Raw genomic sequence first — 14,656 nt, 5'->3', positions numbered from 1 at the left:
AGCTCTCACTACTGGGAAAACCATAGCTTTAACTATACAGACCTTTGTTGGCAAGGTGATGTCCCTGCTTTTTTAGGATTATAACTAAGTTGATTTCCCTGAAGACCGAAGGCCATTGTGAATAGGAAAATACTATAAATACCATTCATTTATCTTGGTGTTGTCTACACTGACTGACTGCAGCTCTCAGGCCTTCTTGCAAATGACAGGGATTGTACCTGGAAACTTTCCTTCACAAAACTTGTGCTCTGCTGTTGAGCTACGGCCCACCCCCTCATGAATGAGTGGGGCTTTGAACTTGGAAGTTCCCAGTCCTAGCGCTTCTATACTGTCTAAGTTAGTATAAACACTTAGTATAACCACTTCAAAGGAAGTCTCTAATGATATTTGTTTATCCCTGGCTCATGATAATTGCTTCCCATCCATTTCAGATGTTAAATTAACATTTAAAAGCTATGAAAAAAGATATCACAAATGAATGCTGTTGTAAATAGACACTGTGCTTAACTTATATACACTTTTACATTGAATATTACAAACTGTAGCTCTTGCATTTCATAGACACATGGCTTACAGTCCCCCCCCCCCCGTGCCTATTTAACTGCCTACTAAGGAAAACCTTCGGTCATCTGATAAAGAATCTGATCTGAAAAAACAGATACCACAATAAATTTGTTAATCTTTACTGTGCCACAAGACTTGTTTTTGCTGCAGCAGACTAGGGATTCCTCCAAGGCTTGGTCCCTGATGTCAACTCAGTATTTCATAGACTCTAGTTTGCTGTAAAACTTGGTATATACCAATACTTGACATTGGCTATGTGGTGAAGGTGAAATAAAAACTGAGTTCCTAGGTTCAGTTGCAGCTAATGGTAAGTAAGGTCTCTGTTATAATATATGGAAGGGAGACGACAGCCGCATCTACACTGATCTGGAAAACGCTATTAAAAAATACTATTTAAAAATATAGCTTCCAGTGCAATTTCCCATTGGCCACAGATCGCTGCTCTACAGCACTCTCTGGTGTCACATTTTTATAACATATTTTAATGTTATGATTCACCAGTGTAGATTAATCCTACAATCTAGGGTAAAAAATCTGCCTCTCTTCCATATTGCTCCATATACTTGAACTGCTTCCCAGAACACCGGTGCAATACTATGTTTCTTACTTCCGTCCAGTCGCATTTCAGAACCCATCTTTTCTATGATGCCTTTTCCTTACTCCTCTAGTTCTCATGCCCAACATGTATAAGCCAATATAGGGCTTGTCTCCAACCGTGGCTTTGCATTAGAAGCGCTTCCACTTCTGCACCTGATTGTTGCTGTCCCCACCTACCAGCACATCTGCTCCTGCTCCCTGAAACCTACTCCTAAATATATGGTACATATGACATGGAAGACAGCAAATGGAAAAAGGAGGATTAGTAAAAGTGTTGTGTTAGCAGAAGTGCTTCTGCTAGTACAAAGCCCTCAATGGATGCCACACTGTGCAAATAAGTAGGCTAGAGTGCATTTATAAGAAATATGAACTTAACCAACACACTCCATACTATTTATTTGATGCAGAGCATGTTTTGTAACTTGGGGTGAAAAGAGTACAATTTCCTTTCAGTCAGGGAGAGGGGAAAATCCTTCACTAAAGGTGTGGAGGATGACAGCATGTGTGAGGCAATGTATTGTTACTAAGGCTGAATGTCACCCCCAGTCTCCGCAACAGGCTTGTGTTTCCATTGGGAAATCAAGGCACAGCACAGCAATGTTAGAAATTGAGGTAAGAAAGCTAGGAGCTAAATGGCACCTTAAACCTAGGTTATGGGCAGAACAACGGAATGTCTAGATACACTTTCTTTACAACAAGAATACAAAGCTAAAATCTTATATTCACATAGACTAGTCCTCATCTTTTTCACATAGACTAGTCCTCATCTGAAGACTGCAAAAACAAAGCCATGCTTCCCCTGCCTGCCCCCCTAATATACTTAAGAGGGTCTCTTCTCCAGTCTTCAGAGAGTGGCTTGGAGTGGGGAGGCAGAAAAAGGTCCTCCCTTTCTTCCACTCTGCAGTTTTAATCTGAGATCATAGGCGCCGTACTGTGCTCAGAGCTCAGAAACTGCTCTCGCTAATGAAATTCCTTGTCTCAAAACACGCCTAGAACAATGGGAGTTTTGAACGCTGCAGCATAGACTAGTGCCTTTAAGAAATACGGTTAATTTTAAAGATATTTACACCTAAAGCCTTCAGTAGATGGGACACAGAATATTGCACCCCAAGAGTGTCCCTCATTGCTCCTCTCATAGCTTCGGTGAGCTTGGGTCCAAAGCAAAAGGCAGTCATGGCCTCCAGTCTCTCGGCGGAACCTCCTCCTCCAGCCCATGAAATTCTTTCTACTTCCTCCTCCTTGTTCCCAGAACACCTTGCAAAGCGCAACACCTCCCCTTCAGTTTCTTTGCTCCCCTTATTGAGACCTGTTTCCAAAAAGGGCACATTTTCCCTGTGTGACATGACGCCTCCTGCAGCCTCTTCCAGCTGTGCTATAAGTAACACACAGCTGAGATGTAAGGACAGCAGCTGGGTGGTTCTTTAACGGCCCGCTACTTAGTTCTTCTTGTTTTCTTAATGTCATCGCTAACAGCCATCTCCTGAACAGGAGAACTGGTTCGGCCTGTATTTTGAATCTAGTTTCTGGCACTGTTCCTTCATACTCCAAAAATCAGCTAAATTCTACCCCTTTACTGATTTCTAACATTCACTATCTCTAGTAGTTCTGGGTGCCCTTGCACCCTCAAACTCTGGTATCCCAGATCTGTAACAGTAAGACCTGAACACATAGCACTCTCTCCTTGCTTTCCAGCCACTGGGATCCAAAAGCATACTAAAAGCTGAGCACAGCCATGGCAAATAATGATTGTCTAACTACCTCACATGACTTTTCAGCATATAAAATGGGGTGTGGGAGAAACATGCCTGTCACCTTGAATTCCTTGGAAGAAATGTAAATATAAATGTGGTGATTTTAAACAGATACATATTTAATGAATTTCTGCTTGGCTTATCCACAGAAAGGAAATGCAATAAATATCCGGACAATACTGTCTTCACCGCTGTTTTTCTAGAAAAAGAGGTGCAGGAACTCATCACGAATGCCTCCCTTGTTCTCTTATAATGGAGTCCGGTTGAGAGGTGCTGGAACTGAGTTCTGGTGAGTTTCAGATGAAAAAAAACTATGACTGTATTCATTAAAAAAAAAAAACTTTACAAATGTGCTACATAAATCCTAAGTTCAACTTTCTTATACAGTACATGACTATGAGAGTGCATTGTCCCAGAAGCGTATAACAAAGAGCTGACAGAATCATGCCTGCGCATGCTAGCAAATCCCTGGCTGCAATAGATAGGCCTTTGGTTTGATCCAGCTGGGCTGTTATCTCGCCTCTGCGATGAATGTACAGTGGTACCTCGGGTCAAGTACTTAATTCGTTCCGGAGGTCCGTTCTTAACCTGAAACTGTTCCTAACCTGAAGCACCACTTTAGCTAATGGGGCATCCTGCTGCCGCCGCGCCACTGGAGCACGATTTCTGTTCTCATTCTGAAGCAAAGTTCTTAACCTGAAGTATTATTTCTGGGTTATTGGAGTCTGTAACCTGAAGCGTATGTAACCCAAGGTACCACTGTACTTTGGCACACTATTTTTGTTATGTACTGAAGTTCTCAACCAGGGCCATCAGGGGGATACTGTAGATAGTTTTCACTCACGTCCACATATGCAAATAAGGGATTGAAAGTGACATTCAGTGATTGGATATTTACAGAAAGTGTTACAGTTGCGTTCTAGTGGAGCTCTATATAACCAGGTTGGCTGAACCCTTCAGTTCAGTTCTGTTCTGGCCTGTGAATAAATAAGAGCTGTGTCGTCGGATATGTTCACCCACAACAATTTTCTTCTAGGTTTGGGGAATAATTCCATTCTATTGAGAACCAGGGCTTTAAAGCCCAATATATTAGACTGGCACAACGTCTTTTCTTGTTTATCACAGTTTTAGCTAATAACATAAGCGCATTTCCGTCCAACTGCACATTTTCCTATTCTGATTCATTAAAGGTACCCCTGCCCGTACAGGCCAGTCTTGACAGACTCTAGGGTTGTGCACCCATCTCACTTAAGAGGCCGGGGGCCAGCGCTGTCCGGAGACACTTCCAGGTCACGTGGCCAGCGTGACAAAGCTGCATCTGGCGAGCCAGCGCAGCACACGGAAACGCCGTTTACCTTCCCGCTATAAAGCGGTACCTATTTATCTACTTGCACCCGGGGGTGCTTTCGAACTGCTAGGTGGGCAGGCGCTGCGACCAAGCAAGGGGAGCGCACCCCACCGCGGGGATTCGAACCGCCAACCTTTCGATCGGCAAGCCCTAGGCACTGAGGCTTTTACCCACAGCGCCACCCGCGTCCCTATTCTGATTCATTAATTACATTTAAATAGAGATTGTCACGTGATAAGCGCTCAGGTGGCCTCTTGCTTAGCGCGCCTAGAGAGCTGCGTCGGCAATTGTGATTGGCCAGACGCCTGGGACTAAATAACGCGCCAAACGCGCCCAAAGCCTGTTTACTGCGCATTTAACCGCCAGCGACAGAACCCGCCTCTTTCCATCCCGCAGCCAATCAGCACCAAGCACAATTATTCACATGAGGACAGCCGAGGGCGGGCCTTGGTAAGATGCCGGCGGCCCACCCACCCTGGGAGACTTTCGAATTCTGTTGGCCGGAGACGGCCACGCGCCACCCAATGGCTGAGCTCCGCTGCGGCTAAGTCCCACCTTTTCCCAGCCGCCCGCCTTTGAGGTGAGGGAGCTGGGCGCTTTCCCCGCGCGCCATTGGCCGCGGCAGCCCGCCACTCTCCTGACGTCCGCGCCCGACTTGGTGATTGGTTCCGCCCAGGCGCGAAATGTAACGCGGGAAAGTCTTGGATTCGGTGGCGGCGGCGGTCAGGGTTGCGGCCGCTGGTGGGTGACAAGCCGCGTGTGGGAAGAGGCCGCGGCTGCTTCGGGGTTGGCGGCGTCCCTGAGGGGAAAAGCTCTGCCTGCTTCGCGGCCATGCGCCCCTGAGGCGTCCCCTCAGGCACCGGAGAAGAGCCGAGGGCGGCGGCGGCGGAGCGGAGCGTGCGAGAGGGCGACTCCCGGCGCAGGATGTCGGAGCGGCCGGGCCTCCCCGCGCCCGTCCTCCTGTGCCCGGGCGACTCCCCGAAGCGCGTCCTGGTCTCGGTCATCAAGACCACCCCCGTCAAGCCGCCCCGCGGAGCCGACGCCCGCGCCCCGCCGCCGCCGCCCATCCCCACCAGCCCGGGCTTCAGCGACTTCATGGTCTACCCGTGGCGCTGGGGGGAGAACGCGCACAACGTCACCCTCAGCCCCCCGCCGGCCACGCCGCAGCCTCTCCGCGATGGCGGAGGAGGTGGAGCAGGCGGCGTCGGCGGAGTCCGTGGAGCCTCGGGACGCTCGGGCGGAGAGGACGAGGAGGCGGGCAGCCCCGACAGCGGCATCGGGGGCGGCGGGCACTTGAGGGTGAGTGCGGCGCCGAAGGGGTTAAGAGCCCCTGGAGGGGGCGGGGCAGGGAAAGGCGCGCGCGGCGGCAGTTGAGGGGAATGGGATCCCGAATCCTTTTTTTTTTAAAGGGTTCTGGCCAACGTCCGGCCGGCCCCGCCCCCTCGGGTGCTCTGTTTTTTTTGTGTGTGTGTATGTGTGCAGTTAAGTCACTTCCGCGAGTGATTCACGCTCTGGGTGACGACACCTCCGCGCGCCAAAAGCGGGTGTGTGTATTGAGAGGTGTCCCCCCCCCCGCGCGCGCCTCCGCTTTTTCCCGCGTGGTAGCGCGCGCGCACGCTCGAAATTCGCGGCTGGGCGCGCAGGAGCAGCTCCCTTTGGCACCTGCGGTGCTCAAGGGGGCGCGCGCGCGCTCTCTGCGCCCTTTAAATAACAACAACGACGGTAGCAACCTCCCCTCCTTATGTCCCCCCTTTTCCCCAATTTTTTAAATTGATTTTTACAACCTTATAAACAAACAAACATAAATAAATCATAACCCTATTAAAAATTACACTTATTAACATTATTAAGTGATTTGCTCGCTTCCCCTTGGTTGAATTTCATTGCATGTCCTTTTAACGGTTTTCCAAATCATAGTTCTTAAAATGATTTAACCTAAACATTAACATCCTTAGATCTTCACATTATGAAATTAAAACTATTAATTCATCACTTAACTTAAACAAAATCCTAAGCCAATTAAGTATCTGTAAGCTGTTTTCAGTTAGCTTAACTTAACATGTTTAACTAATCATTAAATTTGATCCAATCTTCCTGATATTCCTCCTCCTTCTGGTCGTGGACTCTTCCGGTTAGGTCAGCTAGCTCCAAAAAATCCATCATCTTTATCTGCCATTCTTCTTCTTCGCCTCCTTATGTCCGGTTGATACAACTCCTAAATAAACGGCAAACTCCTGCTTCCTGAATATTTGGCAGACACGTTTTATTTTTACTTTTTACATTTTTAACCCACCTGAATTGGGGTTTGAACCCAGACCTCCCAGGTCCCAACCTGATGCTCACTTCTTTCTCCTTTGGTGATCCGAATAATAATACTAATAATACTAATAATTTATTTATTTGTACCCTGCCCATCTGGCTGGGCTTCCCCAGCCACTCTGGGCAGCTTCCAACAAACATCAAAAATATTAAAATGCCGCACATTAAAAACTTCCCTTCAGTTGTCTTCTAAAAGTGTGGTAGTTGTTTTTCTCTTTGACATCTGGTGGGAGGGCATTCCACAGGGTGGGTGCCACCACCGAGAAGGCCCTCGGCACTAGACCTCAGCGTCCAGGCAGAAGGATGGGTGTGGAGGCGCTCCTTCAGGTATACTGGGCTGAGGCCATTTAGGGCTTTAAAGGTCAGCACCAACACTTTGAATTGTGTTCGGAAATGTACTGGGAGCCAATGTAGGTCTTTCAAGTCTCGGCGGTGTTATGTGGTCTCGGCGACCGTCACCAGTCTAGTTGCCGCATTCTTCCATTAACACAGTCTTAACAATGAGTCTGTAAGTGATTGTGGAGGCCAATTCTGGATCCACACGTCCTTCCACAGTGGGCACATTGGTTTCCAGGCACGAGTTTGCCAAGCGTGCCTTCCTCTTAGCATGTTTCAATCGTCTTCAAAGCCCATGACACCTTTGGTCAATGCTGTTCTCCAGTTGGAGCGCTCACAGGCCAGTTTTTCCCAGTTGTTGGTGTTTATACTACATTTTTATTAGATATGCCTTGAGACTTTAAACCTCTTTTGTTGACCACCAGCTTTACGCTTTCCATTTTTAAGTTCAGAATAGAGTACTGTAGTTGCTTTAGAAGACAATAATCAGGCATTCGCACAACATGACCGGTCCATCGAAGTTGATGCTGAAGAATCATTGCTTCAACACTGATGATCTTTGCTTCTTCCAGTACGCTGGAATTAGTTCGCCTCTCTTTCCAAGTAATGTGTAAAATTACACCACACCAGCTTGATAGAGAACACGTTTCCTGAATAAGTGGCACACACATACCCCTGGATAGTGGTTGCGAACGCTGCCGCAATTTAACACTGTTCTTTGTTCTTTTTCTTTTGAGACTAGCAGAAAGGCAGGGATAAGGGAGCCACATGCTGACCTAGGCGCGAGCATCTTCACAATGCCAGTCCCTCCAAGTGCCCCCGTGTTGGAGGGTATGGAGATATGTGATCCCCGAACTAAGGAGATAGAATTCAATCTGTTTATTTCAGCTGTAGGCCAGCATTTAACTAAGGGGATAAGTAATACAACCTTTAGAAGAAATCTAAAGGCAGCCCTGTATAGGGAAGTTTTTTAAATTTTAATGTTTTATTTAGTTTTTATTTATGTTGGAAGCCACCCAGAGTGACTGAGCCAACCCTGTCAGATGGTCGTGGTATAAATAAATAAATTATCGGCAGCATTATAGAATAAGATGGCCCTATTTTCATTGGAGAAATGTTGGATAGTATGCAATGCGATGCCAGACTGGCATTGTGCAAAGTGCCCGGTAAGATACCAAGCACAATTAGATATAATGTACCTATTAAATGTATTGATCGCACATTCAGCAAACAGGTGCAGACAAAAATGCCAGTGTTTTGGGCTCTAGCAGGTTGTGACAGATGAATACCGTAGATTTGTGCCAGGAAATGCCTGCAACAGCTCCACTGGCCTATGAGCTGAGGTCTAATGCCCCACCACCTTTTATATAGTAGTTCTTGGGAAGCATTTGATAATGGCCTGTTTATTTTCCAGGATGGGACTAGAAGAGGTCGACCAAGAGCAGACACCGTCCGAGATCTAATAAGCGAGGGAGAGCACTCTTCAAGCAGGATTCGTTGTAGTGTTTGCAACAGAGTATTCCCACGAGAGAAGTCTTTACAGGCCCACAAAAGAACTCACACTGGTAAGTGGAACAAGTCAAGAAGGGGGAAGATCAAGCATGGATATTCTGTCAAAGCATGGGTCCTGGAGAAAAATAGGCTAAGGTGTTTGTTATGAACTAATTGGAATTTGTGATAGGGTGGAGTTTCATAACATGATACCGTCTGTTTGTAATAGTACAACAATCGCATTTCACCAACAATCTGAAATCCAGGTGAAGTAGTCTTGGAAGTATTCATTCCTAGGGTGTCAACTGGGATAGATCAGTTGGGAGTGGATGAGACTCTTAATCTCAGGGTTGTGGGTTCGAGCCCCACAATGGGCAAAAGATTCCTGCACTGCGAGGGGTTGGACTAGATAACCTTTGTGGTCCCTTTCCAACTCGGTGATCGCTGACACTTAAAGAAATGAGAGCAAGTATTTCACACATTTAATCATGTAATAGAGGCTTCTTTAGTTTATTCCTTGCTTATAACTTTTTGTGAGAGATGCATTTAATTTGTGGGGAGGCTCAAATAATTCCCCTGAACTGCATGTGTTCCATATTTCCTTGTTGCTCTTCTGTAAACCTGTCTCTTAATAAACAGTGTAGCTTCACGACAGTATGAAATACTGTGATAGTCTTTTAATTACATTTATACTAGGCCTAGGTCTTGCTTCCAAGTGAAGAAACACAAGATGATGACCTGTCATTTTGAGGTAGGAAGTAGGTGGTTGGTTTGAATCTTCTGGTTTTTTTTCTCTTTCCTTAAACTCCTAAGTTGGTCACAAGGATTCTGCTTCTTCAAGTTCATCCAGGCAGAAGGCAACAACAAGACACTCTGAAGCTTTTGACACTTGCTTTGGAATTATGGCCACTAGCCAGCTAAGATTTGGGAGTGAACCTAAGGCAGTTCAGGTGCCCAATACAAAGGCTTGCTAGGTTCAACCCAGCAGAGCAGAAGTGAAGGAGGAATGTTTGTGCATTCTGCATTTTCTCATTCCTCCCCTGGCATGCCCCCAAGAAGCCTCGTATCGGGCCTACAGCATCAAAGCTCTGACATATGTTGGACTAACACACTTGAGATTTCAGGGGTGATGCGGAAGGGAAATCCAACAGCAAAACTCCCTGCTGTGTCAGATCTCTGGCACCCTCCAAAGGGCTATAGCAGGGGTCAGCAAACTTCTTCCGCAGGGGGTGGGTCCACTGTCTCTCAGACCTTGTGGGGGGCTGGACTATATTTTGAAGGGGGAAAAATGAACGAATTCCTATGCCCCACAAATAACCCAGAGATGCATGTTAATTAAAAGGGCCCATTCTACTCATGTAAAAGCACGCTGATTACTGGACCATCCGTGGGCCAGATTTAGAAGGCGATTGGGCCCAATCCAGCCCCCAGGCCTTAGTTTGCCTACCCATGGGCTATAGGATTGTCCTTTCAATGGGAGAACTTTAAACCAATGGGACTTCAAAGAATCTTAACTTTGAATGATGCCCATTCTGTTGAATTGTTTGAATGAGGAAATATAGGATGCATGGGCATAGCCAGCCCGGAGGGTGGGGGGCAAAGAAGGGCAGCTGCTCCCCAGCAATAAAAATAGCAAACTGAGGTTCTTCCCCCCCCAAAAAAAATCCTGCCTATGCCCGTGATAGGATGTACCTTTTGCAGTAACTTAGAAGCAGAGAATGTATATCAGAGAGATTAATTAAAGGTGTGTAGTCGAGTAGCATGCCAGCTAGAGCATCAGCACTTGGTCCATTCTGAATTTTATGTACATCTTTGTTGTTGTCCCTTAATTGTATTTCAAAGCAACTAAAAAAGTTTGACAGCTTTACAATACTAACAAAAATAACACACTTTTCAGAATGAGTTTTCAGTGCTTTTATTTCTACAAATACCCTTTACAACCCCGTGATTGTTTTTCCCCCCCAGGTGAAAGGCCTTATTTGTGTGACTACCCAGAGTGTGGGAAAGCTTTTGTTCAGAGTGGGCAACTCAAAACGCACCAACGTCTCCATACAGGGGAAAAACCTTTTGTGTGCGCTGAAAATGGTGAGCCAAGACAGAATTAATCTTTGTTGAAATAAACTGCCGTGAATACAATTGGGAATAAGACGTGCCTGCTTCTAATATGTACTATACGAGAGGGAAGGAAGATTATGTGTACTACTAGTTTGAAAAAATAATGGTATTAACAGTAAAATAAAGTGCTTAAAAATCCATTGAAATCTATGGGTGGGTGTTCAACTAATATTTAATTCCTCAGCTAAAACTGGTGATACTGAGTGCTTTGCCTGGAATGTGTGAAAAGAAAGCATTTTTGAAAGAATGCATCATGTGGTGAAGCACTAGGACTGGGCGTGGGGGTTTGGGATCGCTGAAAATGGTGAAAGCTGAAGCTGTGTGCTTGAATATGGAGGAGGGGAGTATTTTGTGTAGGCCCCTTGCTTCCTTAGAAGGAAGGACCTATGGGGATTATGTAGCTTGAAGGGGGAAAAGCCATTTCATGGCCAGTTAGCATGTGTGGCCATAGGGCAATACATCTTTGGAATAAGTGGGGAGGACATGCAAGAAAAATTTGGAAAGCTAAAGGGGCTAAAGGAACACATAAGCCAGAATTTTGGTTGCCAAGTGCTAGTGTCTACTTTGTAACACTAATTACAGAAAAACTCCACTTGGTGTATGTTTTTAATGTTATGTTTTCTGGGCCAAGCAGCGTTTGTGTTTTAAACATGGGAAGTTAGTAGAATGTCTTTGTTTAAATTATTGGTATGTCTGTCTTGTCTTTTTAATAAGGATGCGTAAGCAGATTCACGCATGCAAACCGTCATTGTCCCAAACATCCATATGCAAAGCTGAGGAGAGAAGAACCAACAGACAGACTGAATAAAAAACAAACTGCAGAGAACAAAGCTGTTGCTGAATGGCTGGCAAAGTAAGTTATTTCATATAAAATGCAAAGCTGTTTTTTATATTATTATTACTATTATTATTAAAATTCTTTGCAATGTTTAAAAGCAATTCGTAAATGAAATAAGTTTAAAAGCATTGAGAATTGGGAACATTTTGTCATGTCACGTTGGATGTATTGTAAGTATGGCATTTCAAACCACACTCGGCAAGTCTTATTTTTTAAAGGCTTCTTATTCCTTCTTACTTCACAGTCTTTGCTTTGAATGAACCAATCCTTTCCTTAGCTTAATTAAATGAAATCCAAGGGACTATCAGGCCACAGTGCTTTCAGTTGCTATTTGTAATGCTAACATTCATCTTTACTGACAGGTACTGGGAGATGAGAGAACAGCGCACTCCTATGTTGAAAAGCAAAACTACTCATAAGCCTGACCAGGAGCAGCAGGATCCCATGGAATATCTTCAGTCTGAAGATGAGGAGGAGGAGGAAAAAAATATTGCCCATTCAGTTTCCTGTAGCCGCCTCCAAGAACAGCGCGAACGCTTGCATGGAGCACTGGCACTAATTGAGCTTGCCAACTTGGCGGGGGCACCATTACGACAGTAATATACGAACTGGACCTGCTGATAAAAAGTACTGCATTTGGTACTTAAAACCAGTTAGCTCCTGGGCATAAGCTAAGCACCTTATTTGCTTCTATAGGCTGCTATTCTGTAGAATTTATGAAGAATGTTGTTGCCCCAGAAAATGGGGTAAGAGAATTGCACTTTTTTTTTTTGTATGAGAAAGTCAGATGTAAAGCTTTTTAAAGTATTTTGTAAATAGGAGACTGTATAATGCAGAGTGGGAAATGCTCATGTTATGGAAAGCTAGATTTGCAAAGTTAGGGCTTTGCTCTTGATCACAATTATGTGGAAGTAAGTCACTGCAATCAGTGGGGCTTGCCTCTATGTAAAAGTGTGTAAAGTCAGAATTCCTGTCATTCTTTGATAAAGTTTTCACAGGAAGCACTTTCTGAACTCACTAGATTAGAATAATGGTACGTATGTTCAAAGAAAATAGTTGAAACTTTCTTTAAAAAAATTGGATGTAAACAGTGATGCAACCATGGTTTTTCAAACATCAATATTTTACCTAGCATTGCTCGCAAGAGTGCTAGAAATAGCTGTTGTAACTTTGTAGCAGCATAGAATAACTGGGTAGTATGTCGTTCAGAATCTTCACTGTGACTACTGACATGGAGACTGACTTTCCTTTTAGTAGGCTGAGGTCTTGGCAGTCTCTTGGTTGAGTAGCACTTCTTGTTCCCAACAGAATATTGGGAGCATTTGCACATTGTTGGACTCACCTATAACTGAGTGATACATCTTGCAAATTCTAGGCATCATGGTAACATTCCATCAATTGAGGATTTCTTTCAGATTTAGACCCTAGAGCAATGGGATTTGTTTTTGGTAATGGGGATATTTACAGGGTAGCATTGGTTTTAGTAAAAGACAGCAAACACTAATACTGCTTCAGAAGATTTTATTGCAGATAGATATTTCTTGCATAACGCCACCTTATTGCTTCCATTTGAAACGTTACATACCAAGTTTTGTGTTCACTAGCTAGTACAGTTATTGATAAAAATATTTGCTATACAATTAGTAAATTAGGCTTCTGGAAGTAGTTGCAAGTTGAGATATATGGATTAGTATTTTCCCCCCCTTTCCCCCCAAATTAAGATATAGGGATAGCACTTAGTGCTCTTGAGCACTCAGCGGGGAAAAAAGGTATAGCCTTAATAGTTTTAAGTTATCATATGCCAGGCATGTGCCTTTTATAGCGATTTGTGATCAAATTGAGTAGAGGTGCATAATAGACTTAGAGAATTTTATGCTCCTGTTTTTAGAAAAAAATTAAGGCTATTGGCACAAAAATATAAACTATGTGATACTTGACCTAACAACCACCTATTAGCATTTGTTGGACTTCATTCCTTCTGACCACAACAAATGAGCAAAGAATGTTATTTCCCAGTATAAAGTTTAATTACAGATGTCTTGTCTTTGGCAAGATAAAGATACATTTCCAGGGTTATACTTATATAGTGTCAAAGTCATTTTTTTATATCCTTAAGAATTATGTATTAATGCTGGCAAACAGCCAGAAAGGGGGAAGGTAGTGCAGTAGATGGATTTAAATTACACTGTCACTTTTTGGCTTGTTAATTTCTTATGTTTGTTTGCCACCTCTGATTCTTTAAAGCAAAGCACTTCAACCTGGATTTTTCGAGCACATAACAATTGACATGAAGTCCTTGGGGAAAAAGGCTAAGGACCCTCAAATGCCAACTTTGATGCTTTCCCCGAAAGGGGAAAAACATTTTGCACTTCATGGAATCCAACTGATAACTTAAAGGTAAACTTACGACTGCAACATCTGGTATTGCGAGCAAGAGCTAATTCATTGTTGGCACACACAAACACATCCCCTTTTTTCAATCTATATTTACACAGAATGCATATTGAAAATATGCATTTAATTATTTTTTTAAAAGAGAACCCTGCATACTGACTAGCTCTAGGCTAGTTGAGCTGCTTTACCAATTATGTATAAAATACATCTTTGGGAAAACTCCAGAATAAGTTACATTTGTGAAAAAGATTGGCTTTTTGAAATGGTGGTTCAAGAATTCTCTGCTTCATATGATTAAGCTGTACTTTTGGCATGAATTAAAATGCTGTAATTCTAATAAGCTTTGAATAAAAAGTTGCCTGAGTTTTAAAACTGTTTATGATGATACTGTTGCTTTACATTGTATCCTTGAGATCGTATGCTACATTCAGAAGTTCTGGTGCATGCACAATAGTTCTGTGTCTCTGACTCTTGTACACTGAAGAACTGGTTGGTACAGTTCTCTCTCTAATTTATTTAACAGTTATTTAACAGGAAATGCAAAGCACCTTGTGTGCATTTGAAACCTTGACTAATAAGCCTGTTTTTGTTCATATGCTTTCTTAAGGGCTGGCTTATTCTAGCACTGGAAAATATTTTTATTAAACTGTGAGTGAGGAGAAGGAGCTACAAATACAGCCGTGGGAAAAAGAAAGTGCTCTTTGAATTCTGTGGTTTTGAATATCAGTATCAGGACATAAAAGCAATCATTTGTTCCTTAGCAGGTCTTAAAATGGGATACATACAACCTCAGATGAACAACAACACATATTACATCATGTCATGATTTATTTAAGAGAAATAAAGTCAAGGTGGAGAAATCATATGTGAAAATCGAAGTACACCCTGACTGCTTCCTTAGGA

At 43.8% G+C, this 14,656-nt stretch overlaps 1 protein-coding gene across 1 annotated transcript; it reads left to right on the top strand.

The window, feature by feature from the left end:
* The first annotated feature begins 5,169 nt into the window (after nucleotides 1-5,169).
* ZNF367 (zinc finger protein 367) lies at nucleotides 5,170-14,125 on the top strand. The gene is made up of 5 exons (XM_083465028.1): nucleotides 5,170-5,559; nucleotides 8,330-8,480; nucleotides 10,372-10,491; nucleotides 11,236-11,374; nucleotides 11,722-14,125. Exons 1-5 carry the CDS (start codon nucleotides 5,185-5,187, stop codon nucleotides 11,957-11,959), a joined length of 1,023 nt encoding a protein of 340 aa, XP_083321154.1. The 5' UTR covers nucleotides 5,170-5,184; the 3' UTR covers nucleotides 11,960-14,125.
* Nucleotides 14,126-14,656: the final 531 nt, after the last annotated feature.

This window comes from Podarcis liolepis (assembly GCF_965112155.1).
Source record: "Podarcis liolepis genome assembly, chromosome: 11".
In the NCBI taxonomy this organism is placed as follows: domain Eukaryota; kingdom Metazoa; phylum Chordata; class Lepidosauria; order Squamata; family Lacertidae; genus Podarcis; species Podarcis liolepis.
This window is presented reverse-complemented; position numbering and strand designations above follow the sequence as displayed.

What these genes read in the sequence shown, in the direction of transcription:
- ZNF367 (XM_083465028.1), top strand. Translation starts at nt 5,185, where the DNA reads ATGTCGGAGCGGCCGGGCCTCCCCGCGCCCGTCCTCCTGTGCCCGGGC. An exon ending in CCACAAAAGAACTCACACTG is followed by an intron (nt 8,481 to 10,371) that starts GTAAGTGGAACA and finishes TTTCCCCCCCAG; the next exon opens with GTGAAAGGCCTTATTTGTGT. An exon ending in TTTTGTGTGCGCTGAAAATG is followed by an intron (nt 10,492 to 11,235) that starts GTGAGCCAAGAC and finishes CTTTTTAATAAG; the next exon opens with GATGCGTAAGCAGATTCACG.